Genomic DNA, 26,865 nt, shown 5'->3' with positions numbered 1-26,865 from the left:
CTGGTTGGCGAAGGCTCTGAGGAGGCAACGTCTGGGCAGAGACGGAACAGGGGAAGGTACAGCCGCCCCGAGGCTTCCGGGTCCCGCGAGGCTCCAACCCCGGGGAGATTTCGCTCTGGGGTGTCGCTGAAACCACTCTGGGTGCTGGGTGGTCACGAAGGTCCGAGAAGTGGGGCCAGGCTGAGGGGCAAGGAGAAAAAGGTGTACAGATTTCTCAGGACTCACTGGTGAGGGCTGGGAGTGGGCAGCCCAGCCAGAGCCCCTTCCCAGGCTTCCCCTGCGGCCCTCAGCCCCCACCCTGGGCGCCCAGGACGCGGCAGCCCTGGCTGTTTCACTGAGGGGAGACAAGCTCAGAGGTAGGTGGTGACGCGTCTCAGCTCCTTCACCCCCAGGAGACCCTCACATGGAAGATAATGTGGCCCCCAGAAGACCCCCACCACCCCCACCAGATCCTCACCCTGGAAGGACCACTCTCCCAGGAGGTTCCGCTCCCAGGAGACCCCAGCCCGCAGAGGACCCTCTCCGCCACAGGCCCCCCACCCCCAGGGACCGCCCCCAGAGACCCTCAGCCGCAGGAGGCCCCGCCCCCGGAGAACCTGCCCCGCCCCCACCGCCTCCGCCCTTCGGCACCGGACGAAGGCTGCTCCGGTCGCCCCCCACCCCGCTCCGCCGTTCGGCCGCGGAGGCTGAGCCCGCAGCGCTGTCGAGGCGGCCGGGCTCCGATTTCCGTCGGGTCGCTCGGACCGCCACCCTCTCCGGTCCCCGTCTTCCAACCCTCCCGTCTCTCGGAGTGGAGTCCGCTCCCGTCTTCCCGCCCCGTCTGTCCTGACCCTGGCCGCGGGGTCCCGCCAACCCTGGCCCGCAGCCCCTCTGTCGCCTCCAGGGTCGGGCGTCAGGGCGGGAAACGCCCCCGGGAAAGCCCCGGGGAGCAGCCGGGGCACCACTATTTAAGGCGCGGCCCGGCGAGCGGAGGACAGAACCGGGACGAGCATGGAGCAGGGTCTCGCCCTCCTGTTTCCCGTCTTCCTGGGGCTCCTCCAGCGAGCCCAGGGTGAGCAGGGCAGGGGGCTCCGTCCGGGCGCCAGCGTAGGAGACGGGGCGGGGGGGGGGGGTTCGGGCCGAGGGAAGGCTCGCAGCGGGCCGGGGCGCAGTCTGGGGGAAGGGGCGGAGGACCCTACGGTAGGGGGTCTCGGAAGAGGCCCGGCCGAGGGCGGGGGGCTGGGGCGGGGGCGGGGCTGAGAGCGCCGTTTGCCCGCAGGTGGGTCCTTGGACATGGAGCCTCCAGATTCCGTGGTGGCAGTGTCCTTGGGCGGGTCGCAGCAGCTCACCTGCCGGCTGGCCTGCGCCGACCCCAGGAACCCCATGGTGCAGTGGCGGGGCCTGGACACCAGTCTGGGCACCGTGCGGTCGGACGCGCGCAGCAGCGTCCTCTCGGTGCACAACGCCTCCCTGTCCGAGGCCGGCACCCGCGTGTGCGTGGGCTCCTGCGGGACCGACACCTTGCTGCGGACCGTGAAGCTCCTGGTGTTCGGTGAGCTTCCTCCCCTCCCCGCCGCCTGGGCACATTCCGGCCGCCCAGCAGCCCTGTTTTACCTCCAAAACAATACCACCTTTTCCTGGGAGTCTTCCCGGATTGCCGCCCCCACCAAAGACTGCATCAGCTCCAGCTGAGTCGCCCTGCAACCCATTCCCTCCTCTCCCGTCAACCCCCCTCCCCCTACCTGACCCCACTCTTTCTGCGCTGGACCGGTCCTCCATACTTTTGACGTTCTAGATACACAAGCTGTGGCCACTGGGTCTTCTGGGGAACCCATGCACCAGCAGTCCCCACTCACCTCTTGGCCGCACCCCAAGCCCCCTCCTCAGGGCCCAGGACTGACCCTATGGGCTCGCCCCCCCCACACCCTCTGTCCACAGCATTCCCAGACCAGCTGACTGTCTCCCCAGTAGCCCTGGTGGCCAGGCGGGACCAAGAGGTGGCCTGCACCGCCCATAACGTCACACCTGCCAACCCTGAGGCTCTCTCCTTATCCCTGCTCCTGGGGGACCAGGAACTGGAGGGGGTGCAGGCCCTGGACTGGGATGTGGAGGAGGAGCCCCAGCAGGGCGAGGACCAGCTGCTCCGAGTAACACAGCGCTGGCTGCTGCCCCCGCTGGAGACCTCCACCCCACTCACCCTCCACTGCCGGGCAACCATGAACCTGCCTGGCCTGAGGCTGAGTCACCAGCGGGCCATTCCAGGTGAGTCTTTGGGGTTCTGGCCAGCCTACACACAGTGCCCCAGGAAGTAGGTGAAGTCCCCCCACCCAGCTCCTTATGAGCCTTGATGAGTGGTGCCCAGGAGCTCTTCTGGAATCCTGGCTCCGCACCACCCCCACCGTGTCCCCATCTAGATGGGTCACAATATCCACAGTAGAGGGGAGCCCCGAATGCCTCCAGTATGATATTCCTCGTGAGTTTATTCAGCTGTTCAATAGGTTAACTGAGCACCCTCCCTGTGGCAGTCCCCCTGAGATCCTGTCCTGCTTTGCTCACAGTCCTCCAGGGCTCCTAACTCCCTCCGGGTAAAAACCCAAATCCTCCTATGTCCACAGGGCCCTGAACCATCGGCCCTCACCTTCTCCCTCTCCCCCCATCACTCTGCTCCAGTCACATGAGCCTCCCAGCTGCTCCTCCAAGAGGTTAGGCTTGGTTCTGCCCCAGGACCTTTGCATATATTCCACCCTCCACTGGGAATGCTCTTCCCCTAGCTCTGTCCATTGCTCCCTCACTCGCCTTCCTGGTGAGGCTTCTTCCGACCTGTCTAAAGGGTCAACGTGTCCTTACTGCCTCTTACACAAAGATGTGGACACACACATATGCACACACATGAGCCCTTTCTCCTGTTGTATGTTTTTTGACAACTTTTAATATCTGAAACCCTGCATTTTCTGCTCATTTTTTCCATTTTCTGTATCCCCTACTGTTGGCTTCACTGAGAAAGAAATATGTCTGGTTCATGGCTATGTCCCCAGTGACTAAAACAGTGCCTAGTGCACAGTAGGTATTCAACACGTGTTCTGGATGGACGGATGGATGGATGGTTGGATGGATAGATGAATGGATGGTTGGATGGATGGTTGGATGGATGGATGGATGTGTGGTTGGATGGATGGATGGATGGATGGATGGATGAGACCACAGTGCCCAGCACATAGCAGGTGCACAATAACCACTTTCTGAATGAATGAACAAGTGAAAACATTTAACTTGGGGCTGAGGACCCAGTAGGTGCTCGGTTCATGTCAGACATTATTAATTTAACAAACGTCTAATATAGGACAAGTGTTGTTCACATCATGAAGCCCCCGACAGCCTCTCACTAAAAAAGCACAAATTCCTTCTCCATGAAACTCACGTTAATGTCCTTGGGGCCATCAGGTGTGGGGATGGAGCAAAAGAGCAAAAGTCTCCCCATCTGTACCACAAGGAAGGGAGCACGCCTTCCATTTGCCAGGGAGCACTTTCCCCTCCCCCCACCTCCCAGTCCTATAGTTTGTAAAGTCCAGAACTCACCAACCCTGCACTCCGATCAGTCTCCGTGGCAGCTCCCAGGATGGGTGGTCCTCACCCCCTCTACAGTTGAGGAAACTGAAACGCAGACTTTCAGAAACTCACTCAGAGTGGGGAGGGGACCAAGGCAGACCCTGACCCCGCTCCTCCCCACTGGGATACCCTTCAGTTTGTCCAAGTGGCCCAGGGTGGGGCTTCAGCGTTTCTGGTCCAACCCTGTGGTCTAAATGGAGAGACGAACAGAAGAGGGAGCCTGGGGCAGGAGGAAACCCATCACCCTGTTTTCCAGTCCTGCACAGCCTGACCTCCCCGGAGCCCCCTGTCAAGACCTCTCCCGAGGCCACCCCAGAGCTGAGCTCCACCAGCAGCTCCAGGAGTCCTGGACCCCCGCCCAGAAACAGCAGCTCCGGGAGTCCTGGACCCCCACCAGGGAACAGCTCCACCTGGCCCTGCTTCCCGGAGATCCGCCAGTCTCCAGCCGCAGGGGGTCTGGAGCTACTTTGTCAGGCACTCTGTGGCCCTGGTGTGGTTGTGGGCTGGACTCAGGCCCCGGGGGGTCTGGACACCTACCAGAGGCAGGAGGCTGGGGCCCAGGCTTGGCTGAGCGTGCCCTGGGCCAGCTGCTGCGCTGAGGGCTGGTTTCAGTGTCGCCTGGACCCAGGGGGACAGATGGCCAGCCTCTACCTGGTCCCGGAGATCTGTGAGTTCTGGGGGCTCGGGAGGGGTCTGGGGGAGCGTCAGAGGGAGGGAAGCCCAGCATCAAGACTGCAGACAGGGAATGGGCCTGCTCAGATTCAGTGTCCCCAGCTGTCCCGTGGGCTTCCCTTACGGTGGAAGATGACAATCACTTGGCACTGTGAGGGCTCCAAATTTCAGAGACTACGTTTCACGGCGATCTGTAAACCCTGACCTTTCCACCCCACAACAGCCTGTAGGATAGGAATAGAATAGAGCCACTCAGGTCATTTCAAATACTCTGGTAGTCACATTTAGAAGTATAAATGAGACATTTTACATTCTTTTCTCTTAAAAAAAAAAAAAACTAATTGGTCAACATGTGGTGTGTAATTTACATGGATAGCAGGGGACATTCAGACTAGCCAGCATGGGGGGCGGCCATGTCACTTCCAACCAAAAGGTCCTATGTACCTTTCAAAAGATCCATTCTGGAGTCGTCTGGATATTTCGGCAGTTTTTGTACACTCCGAAAGATGCTCTAAACCATGAATTCCTCTGTAAAATCCCAGGGAACTCGATAAATAGGGAAGCCCCTAGCGGATTCTGCTGAGCTGCTCCCCCACACCTGCACCCAGGTGCTCACGGCTCCTGACGCTTCCTTCTCCAGGCTGCCAGAGGACACCCCCAGCCCTGTGGACCGGCAGCTCGGTGCTGGGGCTGCTCTTCTTGGCATTCCTCGCCTACCGGCTGCGGAAACGCTGCAGGCCCGCCCAGTGACCACCCAGCCCCCCAGTCCCTTGGGGCCCCCTGCCCCACCTGGACTGGGCCGAGGGGGACCGGCAGGGCCCCTCCTGAAGTGGCCTGCCTTTCCTGCCACACAGTTGCAGCCAGAGGACGGCTGCAGGGTTCCGGACCTCCGTGGGGCCGAGCTGACCACAACCCCCTAACCCTGCTGGCCAGCCTCTGAGTTCCCCCCCAGTGGGAGCCTTGAGGACCCACCCCCCAGTGGACCAGAGCTGGAGAATAAAGAGCATCTGGTTTGCCTCAGGGGTTTCTGTGGTGTTACAAGGATTTCACCGTCTGCACTGGGCGACTCCCCTGAGAGAGAAGGATGGACAGGACGCGGACCCCAGCTTGACCGGGGCTGGAGGAAAGGGAAAGACGGAGCGCAGGTTCTGCCTGGGGTGGGGCGAACACAAAGGCCTGTGCCTTTCCCCGGGAGGGAGAACACCTCAGGGATAACCAGAAGTCCTCAAAAGAAGTGGGGCAAGGGGGCGGGCGGTGGGGGAGAGGCGGACAGCGCGGCCACCGAAGCCGCTTGTTAAAGGCTACGTTCTCTCTCTGGGGTGGCCTGGGGGCCGAGTCGGTCGGGTGGGGGAGAGGCGAGGAGGGGCTGGGAGTCCCATCAGCAGATGAAGGGCTGTCCACGCTGGGGTTCCGCCCGCGGGCACTGGGGCGCTACGGGAGAGTTCAGAGCGGCAGAGGCTGCGGTGCGAGAAAGATCCCTCGGGTGCGGAGGAGAGGGGACAGCGCGGGACGGGGGCCGGGGGTCCTCGGGCGGTCACCCGTGCGGCGAGCCGCCCCCCTAGCTCAGCCTGGCGGGCGGCGGGCGGGGAGAGGAGACCTCCCCCACCGGGGTGAGCCGTAAACTCAGAGGCAGGTTGGGCCGGGCTGAAGGCCTGACGGTGCACAAAGGCCAGAGGAAAATCGGAAAGCGGAGCGGGGTCGGCGCTCCGTCGCGGAGGCGGGGCAGTCCCCGCGCGCGCTCCGCCGGGCTTCCCAGATCGCCACGGAGACTGGTTGCCAGGGGACCACGCTAATGAGGGACTCGCCCGCCAGCAAGATGGCAGGCGATCCGGCTTCAGGCCAAACACCATGCCCTTCCTGAAGAGCCATCTTGGAGCCTGGCAAACTCAGGTTCCGGGCTTGAGCCTGGAGAGCCAACCGGCACGTGCGAAGAGGAACCCGGAGAAAGGGTGCCGATTAGAACCTAGGGCGGGGTGGGAGGTGGCCTGTTCTACTTACTTGCCAGAGTCTTCCGGCGGGATCCGGGCGCCTTCCGCCCTTAGCCAAGATGGCCGCCCCGAGGCGCCCGCGCACTGTGGAATACGGCGGCGCTTCCGGTCCCGCGGCCCTCACCGAAGATGGCGGCAGTGGAGAAGCGGCGGCCGGCAGTGGCTCCGGTGGCCGGTTTCACCGACAGCGGCCGGCCGGCCGTGTCCCGCGCAGCAGCAACGGCCGAGAGTGAGGAGGACTTCCTGCGGCAGGTCGGCGTGACGGAGATGCTGCGCGCGGCCCTGCTGAAGGTGCTGGAGGCGCGGCCCGAGGAGCCGATCGCCTTCCTGGCGCACTACTTCGAGAACATGGGCCTGCGCTCGCCTGCGAACGGCGGCGCCGGGGAGCCCCCGGGCCAGCTCCTGCTGCAGCAGCAGCGCCTGGGCCGCGCGCTGTGGCACCTTCGCCTGGCTCACCATTCCCAGAGGTGCGGGCCGGGGCGGGCCGGGGCGGGGCCGGGGGGCCGCGGCGGGGGCGGGGGGCCGCCTGCGGACGAGCTGGGCCCGGGAGTCCTCCTGGCGCCCGGTGGACCCCGGCCGCGGGCGCTCCGGCTTTGGGGATGCCTTTCTGCAGGTGCCGTTTCCCCTCCAGCCCGCCCCGCTGTTAGAAAATCACGGAGCCCAGAGAGGACCCAGAGCCACAGAGCTAGTCCTCCGAGCCGGCTCCTTCCAAACTAGGTTTTGCTAAATGCCTCGTTGCTGGCGTCGCTGCATGCCCACCCATGAAGCCAGAAAGTGGGTGTTACAGGGCAGGGCCGTGGACACTGAGAACAGCTCAGTCACCCGAGGCCCGTACCCCCGGAGGCAGCTCCCAGCGGGCAGGCGGGCCGTCCAGGAGGAGGCCAGCCGCACGCACAGGAAAGGGGCTGCAGGGACTAGGCGGGCAGGTGCCCTGGCCTGGAGGCCGTGCAGCTGCACTGTGGGACCCACAGGCTCCTCGGCCTTCCCGGGGCTGAAGCATGATGGGGGATGGCGCCTCCCCCCCCCCGCCCACGTGCCCCCCCCCATCAGTTCTAAGCCCACGAAAGGTGATTGAGGGATGTGTATTGAACAAACGATCCACATCAGATGGATTGAGGAGCTTTCAGAACAACGCCAAGCATGTGCAGTCATGACTGGATGTGGGTGCCCTGGGACTGGCTGGTGGGGAGGGGTCCCCAGAAGCAGAACCTGAGGCAGCATTCATGTGTGGGTAATTTATAAGGGAGTGCTCCCAGGAGAACCCAGGAAGGGAGAGGAAACCAGGCAAGGGAATGTTCCAGCCTGGTCACCAGGGGATTCTGCCCCCCCCCACCCTGCTTCCAGCACCTGCCTACCTTTGGGCAGCCCTCCCAAGAGAGTCACAGGTACAGGCCATAAAGGACAGCACTGGGAAGCTGGGGAGGGATCCCAGGTATGGGAAGGGGGATGGAGGGCGGGCATCTAAGCAGAGTATCCATGTGCTCTGAAGTCCCAAGTTGCTGGGTTTGCAGGGGCAAGGGTGGGAAGAAAGTATACAGAGACAGCCCTAGGCCATCCGTGGGGCTGTCCACTGAGGCGGGAGGTCACTGATTTGGGGGGAAGTTTCCAGGGTTGCTTGGGGACTTGTAAGGCGGCGGGGAGAACCTTGCAGCTGGAGTATGGGCAGGTGGGTCTGCAAGTGGGACAGGAGATTGTCAGCCAGGAGGGGTTGTGAAGGCCTCAGGAGAACTGAGAAGAGCCCAGGACCCAATCCTGAGGAGCCCCAGCCTTGGAGAATCCATAAAAAAGCATGACCAGACATGAAGGAGGGGACTAGAAGAGAATGTCATCGCGGATGTCTTCCAAAGGGGAAAAGGCATCAGTGGCCAGGCCACCATGTACAGTTGTTCAGGCCAAACACTGCACAAGCCACTCATCGCACAAGCCGCTCACCTATAGACAGTCACAAACAAAGATATGTCTGTGAAGGTTTTTTTGTTTGTATGCTTGTTTGTTTTTTAGATTTTATTTATTTATTTGATAGAGAGAGACACAGCAAGAGAGTGAACACAGGCAGGGGGAGTGGGAGAGGGAGAAGCAGGCTTCCTGGCAAGCAGGGAGCCCGATGCAGGGCTCTATCCGAGCCAAAGGCAGACACCTAACGACTGAGCCACCCAGGTGCCCCTCTATGAAGGTTTTTTGTGGAGTTTCTTCCTAATTCACACAGAGGCACCTTGTGGGCTGGCAGCAGTCCTCTGTCCAGTAGCCCATAGATGTGAGCTGACAAGTGTCTGTTGGACTTAGGGCCAGGAGAGCTGTATTCATTTCCTGTGACTGCTGTAACAAATGACCACGAACTCGGTGGCTTAAAGCAACAAAAATGTGGGGCGCCTGGCTGACAGAGTGGGTAGAGCAACTCTTGATCTCACGGTTTGAAGTTCAAGTCCCTATTGGATGTAGAAATTAGGGGAGGGTCCCTCCTGCCTCTCCCAGCTCCCAGGGCTCCAGGTGTCCCTCAGCCTGTGGCCACATCGCCCCAGTGTCCTCCTCTGTGTCTCTGTCTTTTTCTTTCTCTTCTAAGGACACTTGGATTTAGGGCTACCTCATCTCTACATCCTGGACAAATGACACCCGCAAAGACCCTGTTTCCGAATAAGGTCATCCTCACAGGTTCCAGAGAGACATGCATCTTGGGGGGACAGGTCTCACTGCCCTGCATGGGTGTTGGAGCCGTCGGCTGGAGGCACTTTGGAGCTGCAGGGCTGCGGAGGGTGGAGTGAACCTGGGAGCGGCAGCGCTAGGGGCAGTGATGCCTGAGCCCCTGCACTTCCCTGCTATCCCCAGAGACAGAGCCAGGGGCCAGCTCAGCAGACAGGGGCCCCATCAGGAGCCCCTGGACCTAGCCCAAGGGGCCAACAGCAGAAGCGAGGCCTGGCCAATGTGGGAAGCAGGTTCTCCTCTGACATGGAGTGGCTGCCTGGGCCATCTCAGGACTGTTCTTGAGCATCTCATCGGCACGCAGGATCCAGAGAGAAGTCCTCCAAAACCCCCTTCTCTGCGCGCGGATCAGAAGTGTTGTCCTCTGGGAGGTGGTGGCCCAGGGTCCAGTGGGCTACCCCCTGCCAGCCTCAAGGCCCCAAGGACGTAAACACCGAGTTTGTGAGACTTGCTGAGAGCCGCATGGCCGCCAGGGGGCAGAGCCAGCGTGCGATCTGGACGGTGCGGCCCCCCCAGCCCCGAGGCCTCTGAGCCTCCCCATTGCGGGAGTGCCTTCCTCCGCAGGCCCCCAGGGACCTGGGAAAACCTCCCTCCAAGGGCACCACCGAGTCCGGGTTCCTTTCGGGCACCGCGGGGTGCTGAGCGGCCTCCCTGGCCTCCGCCCACCCAGGGGTGAAACCCAGAAGTGCACCCAGACCTCACCGGGAGTCGCCCGGGGACAGCCCCGTGGAGGGCCCCTGGTGTAAAGGGAATAGTTTCCGTGTCTCATTCCAGAAGTGTTCTGTGCACACTCACACAGGTATTATGTAACCAAATACTCAGGCTCTAGTGTTATGGGTGGGGGTGCCAGCCCTGTCTCCGCATCACAAACGGAAGACAAGTCCCAGAGCACCACGACCCGGCAGACAGAGCGGGTGCCCCCTGGCGGCTGCTGGGAGTGGCGTGGGAGTCCCCGGGGGACTTTGGACACCGGCCAGCGGTCGGGAGTCACCTTCCTCAGCGTCTTGCCCTCCAGCTCCCACCTCGTGGAGCTGTGATTACCCCTCTGCGCGTCTGCCTGCCCCCCGAGGCCGGGACTGTCGTGGGCAGCCTGCTGAGGCCCGCCCTGGTGGCAGCTAACGCTGAGGATGCAGGGACCCTTCCGCGTGCCAGGCCCTGTGCTAGGCACTTGGCCCTTGAGAACCCTGAGAGGCAGGAACGGGGACCCTCGCTCTCGAGTGACCAGAACCCAAGGGTGGGGCCAGGTGGGAGCTGGGGACAGAGCTGTGCTCCCAGAGGGCGCTCGGTGTACACGGGAACCACACGGCACCAGGGTCTTGCTGTCTGGCCCCAGCCTCTAGGGAGGAGGGAATTCGTCCCTGTAGGGGGCGCGCCAGGCTGCTGGAGAGGAGGCGTCACGGCCCAGAGTCAGATGAATCGTGGACCGTGGTCGCATGGGGACAAGCTGCGTCACGTGGCAGCCACAGCTCTGGGACTTCAGTGGCCCCGACACAAAGGACTGCTGCCCACACCCGGGGCCAGAGGCCACAGGGGTGCGTTCATGCACTTGCCAGGAGTGTGCCCTAGCATGGCCACGGGCGGCGGACGGCTCAGAACTTGCCTTGGAAGTGGACCATGTGTGGCTTCCACGCCCACCTCTCGGCAGAGTCGAGTCTTGTGGTCCATCCTCCCCTCGAGGGGTGGCCGGTCTTCAGGGGGCCACTGGGCCCTCCCCGCCCACACCAAACGGGGCAGCCTGCACCCCCATTGGGCAGGGCAGTGTGGCAGGCTGCGGTCTCTGTCTCCTGTCCTGGGGCTTGGCCGTCACGCCCAGGGCTCGGACCGAGGCCCAGGCATGTGCACCTTCAGAAGGTGGGCAGACCCTGAGCCGCGGCCGAGTTCCAGACCCACACCGCCGGGCACACTGCTGCCATCTGCTGCCATCTGAGGCTGCTGGGCTGGGGGTGGCTTGTTAGGCAGGGATGGGCAGCGGACAGAGGCCCTAGTGACCGCCGCGCTTGTTCACAGCAGACCTCCCACCCTTCCTGGGGAGGAGCTTTAACCTCAGTTCAAGGCCTCAGCCTGCTAATGCGGTGACGGTGACGGAGGTCACGGGAGCGTGAGGCGGCATCTGGCATCCTTCGCACTTCACGGCACTGGTCTCAGGGACCACAAGTCCCAGCACATCATGAGGGCCCAACGACGAGAAGAGAAAGAAGTTCATAGCCAGACGGACCGAGGGTGCAGCCCCAGCTGGAAGGGAGGCTCCCCAGGCTCCTGTTCTCGGACTTCTGGGAGGCGGTTGCACACGCAGCAGCCCCACCCGGGGCAGCCCAGCACAGATAGGGCCCCCGGCCTGCCGGCCCACAGGAAGATGAGGCAGGATTCCTGGGTCACACAGGAGGCAAACAGAGCCGCAGTGTGCCTTCTCTCCCTAGGGGTCATGGTAGAAATGCTGAAGGGCCACCAGTCCAGTGAGGGAGTGAGACACGGGACTGATCAGCCCCCCAGGCTCATTGTGCAGCCCACGCTTAACATCTGTGCTCCCTGCGTCTGCTCGTGAGGCTCATGGCACAGCACAGCCACGTCCTGGGGCCACGGGCACATCGTGGGGCAGAGTCGTGCCCGCCTCACAGCCGATGGCAGGCAGGCAGACTCTCCCAGACAAGAACGGGACGTAGTTTCAGTTTCGTGAGTCGGGTCCCTGTTGCAGCCACTCAGCTCCGCCTTTGCAGCAAGAAAGCAACCACAGGCTGCATGTCAGTGGCTGGATGAGGCCACGTGCCAAAGAAACGTTATCTACAAAATGGGCAATGGGCCAGATACGACCCATGGGTGTAGCTTGCTGACTCCCGGGCTGTGGGACTGTGGGAGCATGAAGTAACGTACATTTAAAGGCCAGGAGTGCCCCCCACCCCGTAAGTGTAAGTGGCCTTGTCGGAGGGCAGTCCCATTGTCCAACTCCGCAGATGTGTAGAGAGGACCTGCCGCGTGCCACACCATGTTTGGGGCACTGGGAGCTGTACAGAAACTCCCTGACGTGGGCTCGTGGGCTGACGTTCCGAAAGACATGAAACTTCATCACGAGGACGTCTTACATTAAGTCAGATGGTGGTAACTGCCCTGAAGATAAAGAGGGGGTGGGGGGCCCTGAAAAGGGGACACTTGAGCATAGAGTCGGAGGAGCTGGAGGAGCCATGGGGAGACGTGGGGGAAGGGCACACCACCCAAAGGACTCGGCCTTTGCAAAGGTCCTGGGGCTGGACCACGCCTGGTTTGCTGGAGGAAGACAGGAGGGGACAGGCAGCTGGGGCTGGCGGGCGGGGGAGGGGGCCGTGGGCGGTCCTGGGCTCTGCCCAGCTGGCCCAATGCTCCCGTCCTCCTACAGGACAGCCTTCAACAACAACGTCAGCGTGGCCTACGAGTGCCTGAGCGCCAGCGGGCGCAAGAAGAAGCCGGGGCTGGACGGGCGCACCTACAGTGAGCTGCTCAAACGCATCTGCCGGGACGGGGAGGCCCCCGAGGAGGTGGTGGCGCCCCTGCTGCACAAGATCCAGTGCCGGGACCACGAGGCGGTGCCGCTGGACGTCTTCCGCGCAGGCATGCTCACCTGCTTCGTGCTGCTGGAGTTCGTGGCACGGGCCGGCGCCCTCTACCAGCTGCTGGAGGACCCCACCCTGGCTGTGGCTGACCGGCGCGTGGGCCAGGCCGTGCTGGACACCCTGGAGGGGGCCCTGCAGGCCAGTGACGCAGCCGCCGCACCCTCCCGCTACCTGGAGGCTGGCTCACGCCTGGGCCCCGACAGCCTGGCACTGGCCATGGACCGCGCGCTGGGGGCCCGGCGGCCCGGCTCCCCGATGACCCGGGAGGAATTCCTGGAGAAGGCTGCTGCCCTCTTCATCGCCAAGGTCAAGCCGGTGGCCTGAGCCACGCACACCTTACATGCCCCTCCTCCACCCACACAGCTGGGGGCTGTGCGAGGCCGACGCCACCTGCTCCTGGGCGGAACACGGGTCTGGGACCAGGACCAGAGGGTCCCTGTGTGCGGGGGGTGCAGGGAGTCCTCCCACCCCCACCTTCCAGCCTGGACTCGTGCCCAGCCCCTTCAGAGGGGAGGCCGCGGGTCCCAGGAAGTGGGCACAGCCCCACAAAGTCCCCTCTCAACAGTAATAAAGTCTGTTCTCCAGGCTGACCTGGAGTGTGTGTGCTCCCCTACCCATGCTCATGTCTGCTGAAATGCTTCTCCGTCCAGCACGTCCAGTGCTGCCTGGAGGCAAGGCTGGCCACCTGGGAACGCCGGGGCGCCCCTGGACTCCGCTTTATGGAAGTAGAGGGCAACCGGGTGCCCAGTGAGGTGCCCAGGACCCACACCCCTGGAGCCCAGGAGGCCCTGCTTTCCACGAGTGCCCCAGCCAATTGCTTGCAGCCTGCAGCCTGGGCCTCAGGGTCCCCGGCTGTCAAAGGAAGAGGTCAGCTGAGCAGGTCGTTGTGGCCGTGATGGTGGAAATGGCCAACGTGCGAGCACTGCGAGGTCTTACAAGCCGCTGCTGGCAAGGACCTCCTCTCTCCATTTCCCAGTACCTACCTCCCCCGGCACAGGCCAGGCCATCAGGGAGCCGGGGAGCTGTGGCTACTGTTTTCCAAAAACAACCCCAGCAAGGCTCCTGTTCCCACACGCTCCTGCAGAACTCTCCCCACTCCCCCGCGGAAGGGGGGTCAAGATGTGGAATCTGCATTCCCTTTCCTTGGACTTGGGTGGCCCTCGTGACATTACCGAATTTCCACGGCTAGGTCACAAAAGGTGGCACATGCCACCGCCAGCAGGGTTCACCCACGCACCCGGGAGCCATGTTGCGAGAAGATCGGGACACGGGCGGGGGCTGCTCTGCAGACTCACGGACTGAACAAGTAACCGTTTCCAGCCCCAAAGCTGTCGGTTGTCTGTCGTGCAGAGATAGGCTCCTGGAAGACTCATGAAAAGCGCCCGCTCAGCGCATGGGGGCCGTCACCGTGCTGTTCTGCTGTGGCCCCACAAGGGAAGTGCACCCAACGTGTCTGTACTGTGGCTGCCACGGGGCTGGGCGGCAGCGGGAAGCAAGTGTCAGGCCTGCAGACAGGCAGACCACCTGTGTCACGTGCACACCTGTCCCAGAAGCCAAGACAGGGATGGTAGGCAGGCAACTCCCGGGAGACTCGGGGGCCAAGGCCACCTCCAGTCTGCTCCGTGGCCCCCCGAGGTGGCCACTCCCTCCTAGTCATCAGAAGCCAGGGTGGGCAACGTGTGGCGGGCGTCTCCCCTGTGCAGGGGAGCTGCATAGCCCGGGAGGCTCCCCCACTCCTTGTGGGGCAGGAGTTGCCCATGAGTGAGGACCAGGGCATACCGGAGCCAGCCCCCTTGTCTCAGATGTCTTTGGTGCAGCTCAGGCTCCAGGGCCCCCCCGGATCAGACGGAGGCCAGCCCCAGCCAGGACCACTGCCCCCACGGCCTCTCCAGGTCTCCTGGGTGCTTGATCTGGGGTCCAGAAGGCCTGTGTGTCATGATCCTGGCTGGAGCTCTGCCAGCCGACAGAGTCCTGGGAAGCTGACATGAACCCCCTCCCTGGACGTCACAGCAGTGTGGACCACGGAACCCGACGAACCTCCCCCTTCCAGCAGCCCCCCTACCCTGCTCTCCACGTGCACCCCCCACGGCTTCAGTGACTGCCTGGACCCCATGGGTTCTCAAATCCGTAGCTTGGGTCCCTTGCCCAGCCCTTGAGAGCAAACCAGCCGGCTGTCTTCTGGGGACATCCCAGGCCTGCCGTACCCAGGACAGACCCTCCAGTCACCCTCCCGAACCTGGGGCTCCCCTGGGGCTTGTGGTATCCATAGAAGCTCCTGGGCCACGGAGGTCCGGGGCTGGCCAGATGCCTCCTCCTGCCCCGTCATCTGGCCCTCTTCGGCCCCCTTCCCAGCTCCATCCCACCCTCTCCTCCTGCACACTGCTCCGGCCCCCCTGCCCAGCCCACCAGCCCATCCAAGTGCTCCAGGAACCCTGTGCTCAGCCCTGGGATTTTTTCTAAGGTGGCTGAGCTGGGAGTACCTGGGTCTGAATTCCGTCACCACAAGTCCTGTGAACGAAGCCAGCACTCAAGAAAGCGGACCCGGGGGACTCTCCAGCTGCTTTTCTGGCCTGTGTCCCTTCACTCGGCCCCAGGCACCCTGGCCTCCAGCCACTTGTCCCCACCGCAGGGCTGTTGTACGTGCGATTCACTCTTTCCGTCATACTGTTCCTCCAGTCCCGTGGGCCTCGCTTCCTCACTCCACTCTGGTCTCTGCTCAACGCCACCTCCTGAGGGACCCCTTCCCCACGGACCACTCTCCAGAATGGTGCTCCCCCCGCCCCCCGCCCCCCGCTAACGCTCACCCGCACTGTCTTCACAGCTACTGTTGCTACTGAATTTCCAGCCTGTTTATGACTCTCTCCCTGGCTCCCCGAGCTGAGGGCTTTGCTGGTTTTCGCCACGGCTGCCCCCCCAGCACCTAGATTTCTGCACATAAGCTCACGAATCCACCCATCAATTTTCCAGTGGATGACTCTGAAACTCATAGATGTAAGTGTATTCAGTTCCTGTGGCTGTCGTAACAAATCACCACACACGGACCCTCTGACAGTTCTGGGCCTAGAGGCCCTAAAACCCCGGCCCCAGGGGGACTGGCTCCTGCCTCCCACCCGGCTCCCAGAGGCCGCACATCCCCCGCCCGCAGCCCCCCTCCCCCATCCTCACCACCAGCCTCATAGGCTTGGTCCATGTCTTGGACTCTGACCCTCTCAGTAGGGGGCCAACAGTATTACCCAAGATAATCTATATCAAGATTCTTTTTTTTTTTTTTTGAAGATTTTACTTATTTATTTGACAGACAGAGATCACAAGTAGGCAGAGAGGCAGGCAGAGAGAGAGAGGGAAGCAGGCTCCCTGCCGAGCAGAGAACCTGATGTGGGGCTCGATCCCAGCTCGATCAGAGGCTTTAACCCACTGAGCCACCCAGGCGCCCCCCCCCTTTTTTTTTAATGTTAGCTCTACACCCAACGTGGGGCCTGAACTCAGGACCCTGAGATCAAGAGTCACACGCTCAGGGCGCCTGGGTGGCTCAGCCGGTTTAGCATCTGCCTTCAGCTCAGGTCATGATCCCAGGGTCCTGCTCAGTCCCTCGCCCTCTCCCTCTGCCACTCTCTCCTCTCTCACTCTCTGAAACTAATAAAATCTTAAAATATAAATAAAAAGCATTGCACACTCTACTGACTGAGCCAGCCAGGCATCCCTTCCCACCTCAGGCTTTTTTTTTTTTTTTTTAAAGATTTTACTTATTTGACAGAGAGAGTGAACAAGAGAGGGAACACAGGCAGGGGGAGTGAGAGGGAGAAGCGGGCTTCCCGCCGAGCAGGGAGCTGGACGTGGCGTTCCACCCCAGGACCCTGGGATCAGGACCTGAGTCGAAGGCAGACGCCCAACGGCCACACCATCTCAAGATTCTTAATCTTACCTGCAAAGTCCCTTTTGTCCTGGAAAGTAACATAATCACAGGCCGAGATTACAACGTGGGCAGCCGTGGGGGCATTATTTTCTACCAGAACCCAGCCCCAAGGGCGCAGCCAGAAGGAGGCGGAGCTGGCCTTGAAGCCCGTGCGCAGAGCACACCAGCCCCTGAGACTCCAGGTCCCCGCCCTTGAGGCCACGTTCCCCCCTGCATCCTTCCGCTTCACCCCTGCACTCCCCCCCCCCCCCCGCCTCCTGAAATCAGGTCTTCCTTCTCAGCAGGCAGAATGGCAGCCAAATGCTCTGGTGTGCCGGTCCATAACCTCTTGAGGGGCCACGAGGAGAGCGTTTTAGACGTCATCTCATGTAACTCGTCGTACAGAGAAACTGGGACTCGGCTTAGCATCTGAGGACCATCTCCAAGGTGGCCGCAGAACTTAAATCTGAATGCAGGCTCTTCTGCAACATGTAAGGGAAGGCCCAAGTCAGACCGGCTGAGTAGGAACAGAGGAAATCTATCAGTCTGCATTTTGGGGGCTTTCAGGGAAGGTCAGCCCGGCTGGATCCGGGAGCACACACAGGGTTATGGCACTTTCTCGTCCAGGGACTCAGGTTCCTGAGTGCCACGCGGGTTCAGAAGGCTTGTGGTGATGAGATGGCCCCATTTCTCCAGGCCCAGGCCCTGCCAGCTCAGCCACTGGGACCCGATGTTCTCTGGAAAAGTCCCACAGTCACGGGGCGCCTGTGTGGCTCAGTGGGTTAAAGCCTCTGCCTTCGGCGCAGGCCATGATCCCAGGGTCCTGGGATCGGACCCCACATCGGGCTCTCTGCTCAGCAGGGAGCCTGCTTCCTCCTCTCTCTGTCTCTCTGCCTGCCTCTTTGCCTACTTGTGATCTCTGTCTGTCAAATAAATAAATAAATAAATCTTTAAAAAAAAAAAAAAAGTCCCACAGTCACATCTTACTAGATGAGCCACGTGCTGTTCCTAATCCAACCCACAGCAGCAAGGGACCCGGAGTGCTCTGGGGACTGGGTGACCCTCCCTACAGCCAAGGTTCGGAGGCCCGTCCAATCTGAACCTTACAGACTAAGAATGGGACGCCCCCAAGAGAAAATCGAGATGCTGTGGACAGACGACAGGCAGAAACCGCAGATGACCAGCACCCCAGAACATTTCAGAGCCCCAGGAGCAGACCTTCCTGGGGGCTGAGGCCCCATGTGGCACCTGCTGGAGCACCTCCCTTTTCCTTTCCAGAACCAGCCCCCCACCCCATGCTTTGTGGGGATGTGCGGCTGACATAGGGAGATCCTGGGAAACCTGTCTGGGACAACCACGGTTAGTTCTAAGTACTACTTACCAACAAGTCGCCACAGGGCAGACGTTGGTGCTCTAGGCAGAGAAGGACGGTGAGAACACCTGGAACCCTTAGCAAAAGGCACACCGACCTTTCTACCCACAACGGGCCTGCTCCAGGTCCCCCAGGGTGCAGGGCAGAGGTGAGCCAGTCAGGGCCCCGGCCCTGACGCAGCTCGGCCCAGGGATCCTCCTCAGAGTCCTCCGTCCCTGTCCCCACATCGGAATTTTGCTTTGTCTCGGGCAGGTTTACCTGCCTGTCCTCACATGGGCCACGGCCAGGGGCCAGGGGCCAGGGGTCCGGGCACAACCCCTGCAGCTGTGGGTGGCCCCGCGCTCGGCCACAGCGCCACACCGTAGCGCCACGCCCACCGCCCGGGGAGCTGTCAGCCCGAGGATGTGGGGATGTGGAAGCCGGACGCCTGGGCACCAGGCTCTGCTCTCACGCCAAGTGCCCCGGCGGGGGCGCGTGGGTCCAGGACCAGCCCGGGCCGAGCCCAGGCGCCGTCGGGACGAAGGGAGAGCTGGGAAGATGAGGGCACAGCCAGGCCCGGGGCTCGTCCGCGGGGGGACTCGGTCTGGGGGCTCGGCCGGAGCGGGTGCCGAAAGCGGAGTCCACTCCTCGGCCCAGCCTCTCCGGGGAGCCCGTGCCGCCGCTCGCGAGTCCAGCTCGTCCGACCGACGCGAGCAGCGCGGTTCCTCCTCGCCTCGGCCTCGGGTCCCACTAAGCTCGCGGGGCCTCCGCACCCCGCCCCACGCTCGACCCCACTCTCAGCTCCCCGGACGGGAAACTGAGGCACCGCCCGTCGGGGGCCCGGGCTCTCACTCCGCCCTCCCGCCTCCCCACGGCCGGCAGGGCCTCCCTTTCCGCTCGCCCAGACCCGCCCGAGAAGGGACTCCGCCGGCCTCCGCCCCGCCCGGGCCAGAGGACCCCGCCCCGACCCGCCCCCGGCCCGGCTCCCCAATTCCCCGCCCCAGGCCCCACCCCTCGCGGGGACGTCATAAAAAAAAAAAACAACCAAAAGCCTTGCGGCCCGTGCCGGGACGACGCAGCCCAGCCCTGCCCGCCTCCCCGCGCACAGGCATCCCGGATGCTCGTCGGAGCGGGGGGCGGCACCGGCGGCCTCCCGGGGGTCGGAAGCGCCAAGGCGCCTGCGCGCTCGCCCCCCACCCCGTCCCTCCCGGCGGTCGCGCCTGCGCGCTCCGCGGGCCGGGGGCGGGGACTCCACTTCCCGGTGTGCCCCGCGGGCGGGCGCGCAGGCTCAGTCCGGGGCCCTGCCGCGGCGCGCAGGCGCAGTCGGGGAGGGGGCCCGGCGGCGGCGCGCAGGCGCAGCGCGGGGCGGGGCGCGCGGGCCAGGCCGAGGCGAGCGCCGGGCGGGCGGCGGCGGCGGCGCCGGGGCGAGTGGAGCGCACAGGGGTCCCGAGCGGCGGCGGCGGCGGCGGCGTAGAGGAAGAAGGCGGCGGCGGCGGCCCCGGCCCCGGCGCCCTCCCGGCCGGCGCGCGGCCCGGCCCGTCCCGCGCCCCCGCGGCGGCCCCGCGGCCCAGCGCGCCCCCGACCCCGGGCCCCGCCGCCGCCGCCGCCATGGCCCGGCCGCTGGTGCCCAGCTCGCAGAAGGCGCTGCTGCTCGAGCTCAAGGGGCTGCAGGAGGAGCCGGTGGAGGGCTTCCGGGTGACCCTAGTGGACGAGGGTGACCTGTACAACTGGGAGGTGGCCATCTTCGGGCCCCCCAACACCTACTACGAGGGCGGCTACTTCAAGGTGAGCCCGCGGCTCGCGGCCCCGGTTCCCGTCGGGCCCCTCCCCTCGGGCGGCCCCTGGGAAGCAGCTGCAGCCCCCGCTTCCCCAGCCGGGCTCCGGGAGCCCCGAGGGGAGCCCCGGGAACGCCGCCGGCCGGTTCGGGTGTGGGGCTCTTTGCTGGCCTCAGCCCCTGGCAGACCCGGGCCCTCGGCTGCCTTCCCCGCCCCCTGCCCGGAGGAGACAAAGAGCCTCCCCAGGCCCGGCGAGCCCTATTGTTGGGGACCACGGGGTTGGGGGAGAGCGGGAGGGAGGCCAGCCTGGGGGGCCTGCGGCGCCGCCACTTGCCGGGGCGCCAACAAAGGCCCGGATGGGGCCTTGCCAGCTGGGGCCTGCTTGGAAAGCGGCCACCCTTCCCGATAGCAGCGGGGCAGGCTCTCTTGGCTCCATCCCGAGCTTTATGTAACCTGTTCTCTCGGGCGGGCCCTGGGGCTGCTGCACTTGTCACTGCCACCGCCCACTTTGTCCCCGGGAGCCACACCGCAGCCTGTGCCCTGGTGGACCCTGGGCCCCTCTCTCTCCGCGGCCCGCTTTTCTGGGTTCCACCGCGAGCAGGTGGCCACTAGGGGCCCAGATCCCACTCTCCAGAGCAGTTCTCCTTTGTTGTTGCTGGGAGCAGGGAGGGGGTGCCGTCCCTGGGCCTGGCTGTGTTTCCGACGAGTGTGACAAAGGACTCAGGCCAGGACTCCGGCAGCCCTCTCTACCTCACCGGCGGAGCCCAGACGGGGCCGTGGAAGGACCCTCTCAGGTTGCAGGGCTTTGCTTTTGAAGCCAGAGGCACAGGGCAAGGGGTCTCCCTGCGTGAGAGGCTGGGGAGTGAGCCCTCAGCCTGGAACAAGCCCCACCCCACCCCACCCCACCCCTGCCTGCCAAGAGGCTGCACAGCCCTGCGGGTGGTGCTCCCAGGACAGAGGTCTGTCACACACCACAGGATGGTGGACTCGCACCCGGAAACCAGGCAGGCCAGACGCTAAGTGAGGTGGCGGGTCTGGAAGGAGAGGGTGTGGGTTTCTGACTTTTGCCCACCACCTGGTTGCCGCGCATTGTGGGTAGATCCTCAGGCTGGCATTGGGGAGGCGGGCTTCATCCCATGTGCCTAGAGAAGGTTTCAAACACATCGGCCATAGGTCCTGTCCTCCACGAAGCCAGCGTGGCCTGGGGGCGGGGGGGGGTGTCACCCACTGTGTCCTCTTGTCTGGGTGGGACTGGGCGGGGAGAGGAGGTGAGGAAATGCAGGGCTGGGAAGTACCCAAGGGCCACCATCACTTCCCAGCCAGTTTCCCCCACGTCTTCCCCGTCAGCCTGGCCTCGTAAGCCACAGTGGGCCTCGGGCAGTGTGGTGGGCAGAAGGGGGTGCCAGAGGGAAGCAGTTCAGGGCCCCAGCGAACTCGCTGTGTGTCTTTGGGCATGGCACTTTCCTTCTCTGGGCCCCATTTGCTCAGGAGCGAAGTCCTCCCTGGGGACGCTTGAAACAGGATGCGGCGGGACTTGGTGGGTGTTTGGTGCCAGGAGGCCTCTGGGCCGCACCTGTTCTCAGGGCCCTCACTTAGAAACCTGTAGGGCAGGTTCCGAGGTCTAGGTTTTCCCTGTAGTCACAGCGAGTTCTCTCCCTCCTGGGCCTCAGCATGGTCACCCCAGAACAGAAGGGCTTCCCCTAAATGCCCCAAGTGCCCCGTGCCCCGGAGGGTGACTTCCCAAAGATGGGCCTGGGGCAGTTGTAGCACAGGTGCCCAGCTTTGGCTCCCAGCACACAGGCTCGCCCCTGAGTGCCTGGAGCACCACCAGGATCCTGGGCCGGGCATCGCGATGTCCAGGACTGGGGCTTACACAAGCAAACGAAGCTTTTTTACCTGCTGAGGCCTCAGCAGCTCTGTCACCTGGGCAGGAGGCCCTCCCCGGTCTGCCCCCATGACCTTCCTGCCTGCTTTCCTGGTCTCCCGCGATGGACGGTTATGGGAGAACTGTCTGTCCAGCACCGTCCGTCCAGCACCGACTCATCTCCTCCCACAGGGCCCAGACCACAGAGGTGTTGGGAGTGATTGCTGAGTGAATGCACGTCTATTTTCATTTTCCCCACAACCTGGAAACTGAGGCTGGGAGTCCACCATCGTGCTGGGGGTGCAGCGTCCCCAGGGCCCCACCAGCCTGGAGCTGTGTGCTGACCTGAACCTGCCATGCTCCCTGGGGCCTGGCTCCTGGTCCCTCCACAGGGCTGCACTGAGAGAATGGCCCTTAGAGCTGCTCCTCAGCAACGGGGCGGGGGCCTGGAGCAGCCCAGGTGACCCCGAATAGTCCTAGGAGGCCTTTGAGTGTGTGGCAGGCAGGGTCCAGGCCGCCCTCTCGTGGTGGGGGTGTCTGTCCTGGCTGATGTCCTCGTTCGCGCGTCCGTGGGCACAGTCCCCAAACAGAAGCCAGCACTGGCTGAGCCTCCTGCTCTCTGCCCCTCCCCAGGCGCGCCTCAAGTTCCCCATCGACTATCCGTACTCCCCGCCGGCCTTCCGGTTCCTGACCAAGATGTGGCACCCCAACATCTACGAGGTGAGTCTGCCAGGCACGCCCCGCCCCCAGCGTCTCCATATGGGGGGGGAGATGCCGCACTGCCTGATGGGAGAGGGCTGTGGTGTGGGCACTGATCCCCTTTCCTGTCCCCACACAGACGGGGGACGTGTGCATCTCCATCCTCCACCCCCCGGTCGATGACCCCCAGAGCGGGGAGTTGCCCTCAGAGCGGTGGAACCCCACCCAGAATGTCAGGTGAGGCTGGACCAGGCCCTGTTGGAGGCGCTGCGCAGCACAGGGTCCCCTGTCCCCCAGCAGCCCTCCCGACTCGGCTCCTGTGGGGCCTGCTCGAAGCTGGCCAGGCCTGGGGACACAGATGTGGGAGGACACGTGTCTGTTGCTCTCAGGGCCATGACTCCCTGCGGTGCTGCGCAGTCCGTCCAAACTGTCCTCCCGCCCGGATGCTGGGGGCCCCAAAGACCCTCTCCCCTCATTTCCTGGTGCCCCGTGCCCCATCCACCCTTGGGAACAGCCACCGGGAATCTCCAGTCCTTGTTTTCTCTCCCACAGTTCCCCGACCTGGCCTCTTTCCTCAGTCCCCCCACGGAGGCCAGTCACCGCTGTTTCAGGGCCGGGCCCCTCACCCTGCCTCCTGGCCTTCATGTCTTTAGTTCAGCCCAAGCCATAATGAAAGCTGGTGGCACGGAGGGACCCACTTGCCTGCAGGACGCCCTGGGAACAGGGACATGTGGAATGAAGGTGGTCCTAGCTGCCCACACGTGTCCTTTCCCCAGGCCGGGCTGGCGTGCGGGGCAGGGGCTAGGAGTCAGCCCGTATTCTTCAAGGGTCCTGAGACGGAAACCTGCGGCAGTGGCGTCACCTACAGGGTTGGGGGTTGAGGGGTTCCCCGGGTGGGTGCTGGCCCCTGGGTGTGTCCACGAATACTGTGGCGCTAGGCCTGGCTCCTGGGGGTGGTGTGGCCAGAGAGCATGCCGCCCCGGCTGACGCCACCCCCACCTCCGCCCCCCACACACTCAGGACCATCCTGCTGAGTGTCATCTCGCTCCTCAATGAACCTAACACCTTCTCGCCGGCCAACGTGGACGCCTCTGTGATGTACAGGAAGTGGAAAGAGAGCAAGGGCAAAGACCGGGAGTACACGGACATCATCAGGTGAGGCCGCGCACCTGCGGTTTGCCCGTAGGCAGTGGGCCCGGGAGGGAGACCCCGTCGCTGGGGGGGTGGGCAGCCAGGCTCAGGCCAGCACACTGGCTCTTCCTAGTTCCCTCTGTTCGTGGTGCCCCCCACCCCACTCTTTTTATGAAAATGGACGTTCTCTCTCTGTGTCACATGGGAGGCTCTAGTGCTACAAGCACGTGGTCCGTGTGTCTGCCGTGTGTGTAGTTCGCGGCGCCTGAGCCTTGTGATGCGGAGTCTGGGCCCCGGGAGCACGTGTGGTCGGGCCTGATAGCATGTGTGCACACGAGCCCCCACCCCCCAAGCTCGAACAGGGTCATACCACTCCTGTCCGTCCCAGGCAGCCCAGCCCCCTGCTTGCCCCATGCCAAGTGTTCCCCAGATGGGGCTGGTTTGCTGGTCGAGTCCTTCCCAGACTGACTCTTGCCCTCAACTTCGCTTTCATGCCTTTTCTTTTGGGGGGGGGGGCATGTTTTTCTCGTGTCACGTTCTATTTTTTCTCATGATTTCCTGAGGTGAACATCATTCGCATTTGTAATTTTGAAACTTTGAGTTTTGGTTTTTTTTTAAGGATTTTATTTATTTATTTGAGAGAAAGAGACATCACAAGTAGGCAGAGAGCAGGGGAACAGGCTCCCCACTGAGCAGAGAGCCCGATGCGGGGCTCGATCCCAGGACCCTGAGATGATGACCTGAGCCGAAGGCAGAGGCTCAACCCACTGAGCCACCCAGGCGCCCCAGAACTTCGAGTTATTTTGTAAAGGCAGAAAAGGATCACAGTATTAATGTGTTTAGAAAATCACTTTCTTTTTTTGGAAAGTACACGTTTTTCCTGGTTTTACAAGCAGCGTGTTGTGTAGGGATCCGGCAGGACTAAGCCTCCAGCTCTCGTGTTGGTCCTTTCCAGTGATAAGCAAGTGATGGTGGCTGCAAAGAAACCCTCTGGAGAAGGAATGCTGTTCCGGAGCGGGCGGGACCAGGGCTGGACGTGGTTTAGGGCTCGGGCACCAGAGCTGCCTGACCTCCTTTTCTCTGGCCTGTCAGCCGCTCTGTGTCCATTGTCCATTGTTTCTTTGTAATGCGCTTTATGGACTAGTGGGGGACGAACTTAACCCTTTGTTAGGTTTTTCCAAAAACTCGTGTATTCTTTACCCAGAAAGAGGAGTAAGGTCTGCGCAAAGCTGCGTTACGACCCCGGTCGAGGTCTGAGTGTTCCCTCCAGAGGAGCAGGGGCGGCGTCCCCAGCAGCACCCTCGGGAGCGTTCCGGCCGCAGTCCTGGCACGTACCCGCAGGGTCGTCCCTGGGTCGGGGGCACGCCTGGCTGTCGTGGAAGTGGGATCCCCGGGGCTGAGGGGGCGGTGCCGCAGGACATCCGTGTGTCAGAACTCACCGCTGCGCCCTTGAAATTGGCACAGTTCCGTGTGGCTAAAGCTACAGGAGCTCACGTGGGTGAGGGGGTGACGCCTCCGTGACAGAAACAAAAAGGAAGCCCTGTGATCTTAGCAGGTCACTGAACAGTCACCGGGTAGGTGGGGCCTTGCAGACACCCGCACGTGCCACTGCCCCGAGACCAGCCCCCCCACCCCCCCGGCACCTTCCGCGGCTGCTGCTCTGCCCGGCCTCCCGCACGCACACGCGAGCACACGCTGTCCATCTGCCGTCGTCCCCCACCCCACCCCCGCTAGTCCGTCTCCCTGTCGTCCGCAGACCCGCGGGTCCCTGTGTGCCGGGTACACCTGGATGGGGGAGAGTGTCGCCAGGAGCCTCGCATCTGCTCCGCTTTCTGCTGGTTTTGCTTCTCTTTTCTTAGATTGAAACCACGTCCTCCTTCGGTGGCTCTGGCCTGTTTTTGCTGGGTCTGTGGTGGTTTCTGTGAGCAGCGTCTGAACGATGGGTGCAGGGTTGCTCGTGGCGTCCGAGTGCCTGTTCCCCTAGCCACACGCACACGCACACACCTGGCCCTACGGTGACCCCGCGCCCGCAGAGCGGCCCCTTCCCATGGTTCCTTGTCCCCCTGTTGTCCCAGGAAAGCTCTCCCCCAAGGCCAGGCGGTCCCAGCTCTGGGGCTGTGCCGATGAGGAGCAGCCGGGCTGGTGGCGGCTGCCGGGAGTGCCCGTCAGGCTGCTGCCCGGGGGACCCTCCCTGTGCGGCTGGACTCCTGAGGGTCCTGCCCGCGCCGCCTCGCCCCGGTTCTTTTCCCGGGCACCGCCCACGCGGCGCCAGAATTAAAAGCAGACTGTTTTTATCCCTTGTGGCTCTGCAGGCCGCTCACATGTGCCCACGTGAGGGAGGCGATGTGAGCTGCTGCCCCCACCCGCCCCCGCCAAGCCGTGTTCCCCACATGCTCTGCCAGCGGGTGCGTTGACAGGATGTGTTGTCCTTGGCCCTGCAGAGGGTCCGTTCTGGGGGTGGTTTGTGCCCACACGTCGGGCTCTGGGTGAGAGGACCCCCACCTCGGGAGCTGTGCTGTCCCCGGGGAGCCAGTGCGCTGGGCTGAGTGCGAGCCCCGTTTTCTTCCTAGCGTTGGCTCTCCCTGTCTGCCCCCACACCTCCGTCCGTCTGTCCCTCCGTCCCTCCGTGTGTGGTGCATGCCACGGTGGCCCAGGCACCGAACGCAGGATGGGAAGTTCGGCGGCAGTCCTGACCCGCCGTCCCTGCTGGTGCACCTCTGCTGTCCCGGCCAGCGTGGCCGCGCACCTCCCACGGGTGCTGACCGTCGCACGGAACCGCTCGTCTCTGGTGGCCAGGGTCCTCTGTGCCGTGGGCCCTGCCCTGTCCGGCCCTTCCCCGCGGCATCCAGGCTCCTGAGGGCTGGGCTCCTGTTGAGGAACCCCGATGGGCACAGAGCCGTAGCCCACAGGACCATCTCTCCCCCAGGAAGCAGGTCCTGGGGACCAAGGTGGACGCGGAGCGGGATGGCGTGAAGGTGCCCACCACGCTGGCCGAGTACTGTGTGAAGACCAAGGCCCCGGCGCCCGACGAGGGCTCGGACCTCTTCTATGACGACTACTACGAGGACGGGGAGCCCGAGGCCGAGGCTGACAGCTGCTTCGGGGACGACGAGGACGACTCTGGCAACGAGGAGTCCTGACACCACGACCCCAAGAATAAACTTACAGATTTTACCTCAGCAGGCCCGGACTGTGTGGCGCCGAGACTGCCTCGCGGGAGGGGTGCTGCCTGGCCCCTTGGGTGGTCTGCTCTCGGGGGTCGCCCTCGTCTCCCACGTGTGTCCTGGGTCCTCTGCTTCCCAGGGGAGGGCCGCCTGCCAGGTTGGGACAGCCTGGGCGGCGGGGGCCTGAGGAACCTGGACCCCCCACCCGTCCGCGGCTCCTGCTGGCTGGGGCCAGAGCCGTGGGCTCCCAGCTTGTGCGTGGACGGGTTCACCTGTGGTCACCTCTTCTCTGCTTTGGTTTGTTTGGAATCTAAATAAAACGACTTTATGAGAAGCTAGAGAACCAACCTCTCCCTGGTCTCCACAAAGGACTGCAGAGAACGGTTTGTCACCAGCCCTGGATCCTGACAGGCCCACGTGCCTGTGACCCTTCGTGCCAGGCGCAGGGGTAGGGGGCCTGTAAGCA

At 63.4% G+C, this 26,865-nt stretch overlaps 3 protein-coding genes across 3 annotated transcripts; all 3 read left to right on the top strand.

Moving 5' to 3' along the window:
* Positions 1-990: 990 nt before the first annotated feature.
* On the top strand, positions 991-5,007 carry MADCAM1 (mucosal vascular addressin cell adhesion molecule 1; the record flags this gene model as incomplete). Its single annotated transcript, XM_080823495.1, has 5 exons — positions 991-1,051; positions 1,259-1,531; positions 1,918-2,241; positions 3,842-4,252; positions 4,898-5,007. The coding sequence occupies 5 exons, from the start codon at positions 991-993 to the stop codon at positions 5,005-5,007; spliced, it is 1,179 nt and encodes a 392-aa protein (XP_080679621.1).
* A 1,273-nt stretch (positions 5,008-6,280) lies between these two features.
* Positions 6,281-13,133, top strand: TPGS1 (tubulin polyglutamylase complex subunit 1). The gene is made up of 2 exons (XM_080801463.1): positions 6,281-6,712; positions 12,310-13,133. The coding sequence occupies exons 1-2, from the start codon at positions 6,375-6,377 to the stop codon at positions 12,845-12,847; spliced, it is 876 nt and encodes a 291-aa protein (XP_080657589.1). The 5' UTR covers positions 6,281-6,374; the 3' UTR covers positions 12,848-13,133.
* A 6,163-nt stretch (positions 13,134-19,296) lies between these two features.
* Positions 19,297-26,414, top strand: CDC34 (cell division cycle 34, ubiquitin conjugating enzyme). Its single transcript, XM_080812613.1, has 5 exons — positions 19,297-19,551; positions 22,039-22,125; positions 22,244-22,341; positions 23,125-23,259; positions 26,162-26,414. The coding sequence occupies exons 1-5, from the start codon at positions 19,375-19,377 to the stop codon at positions 26,373-26,375; spliced, it is 711 nt and encodes a 236-aa protein (XP_080668739.1). The 5' UTR covers positions 19,297-19,374; the 3' UTR covers positions 26,376-26,414.
* Positions 26,415-26,865: the final 451 nt, after the last annotated feature.

Source organism: Martes martes (genome assembly GCF_963455335.1).
Source record: "Martes martes genome assembly, chromosome: 1".
In the NCBI taxonomy this organism is placed as follows: domain Eukaryota; kingdom Metazoa; phylum Chordata; class Mammalia; order Carnivora; family Mustelidae; genus Martes; species Martes martes.
Note: the sequence above shows the minus strand (reverse complement) of the source record. Positions and strands in the feature narration are given on the sequence as shown.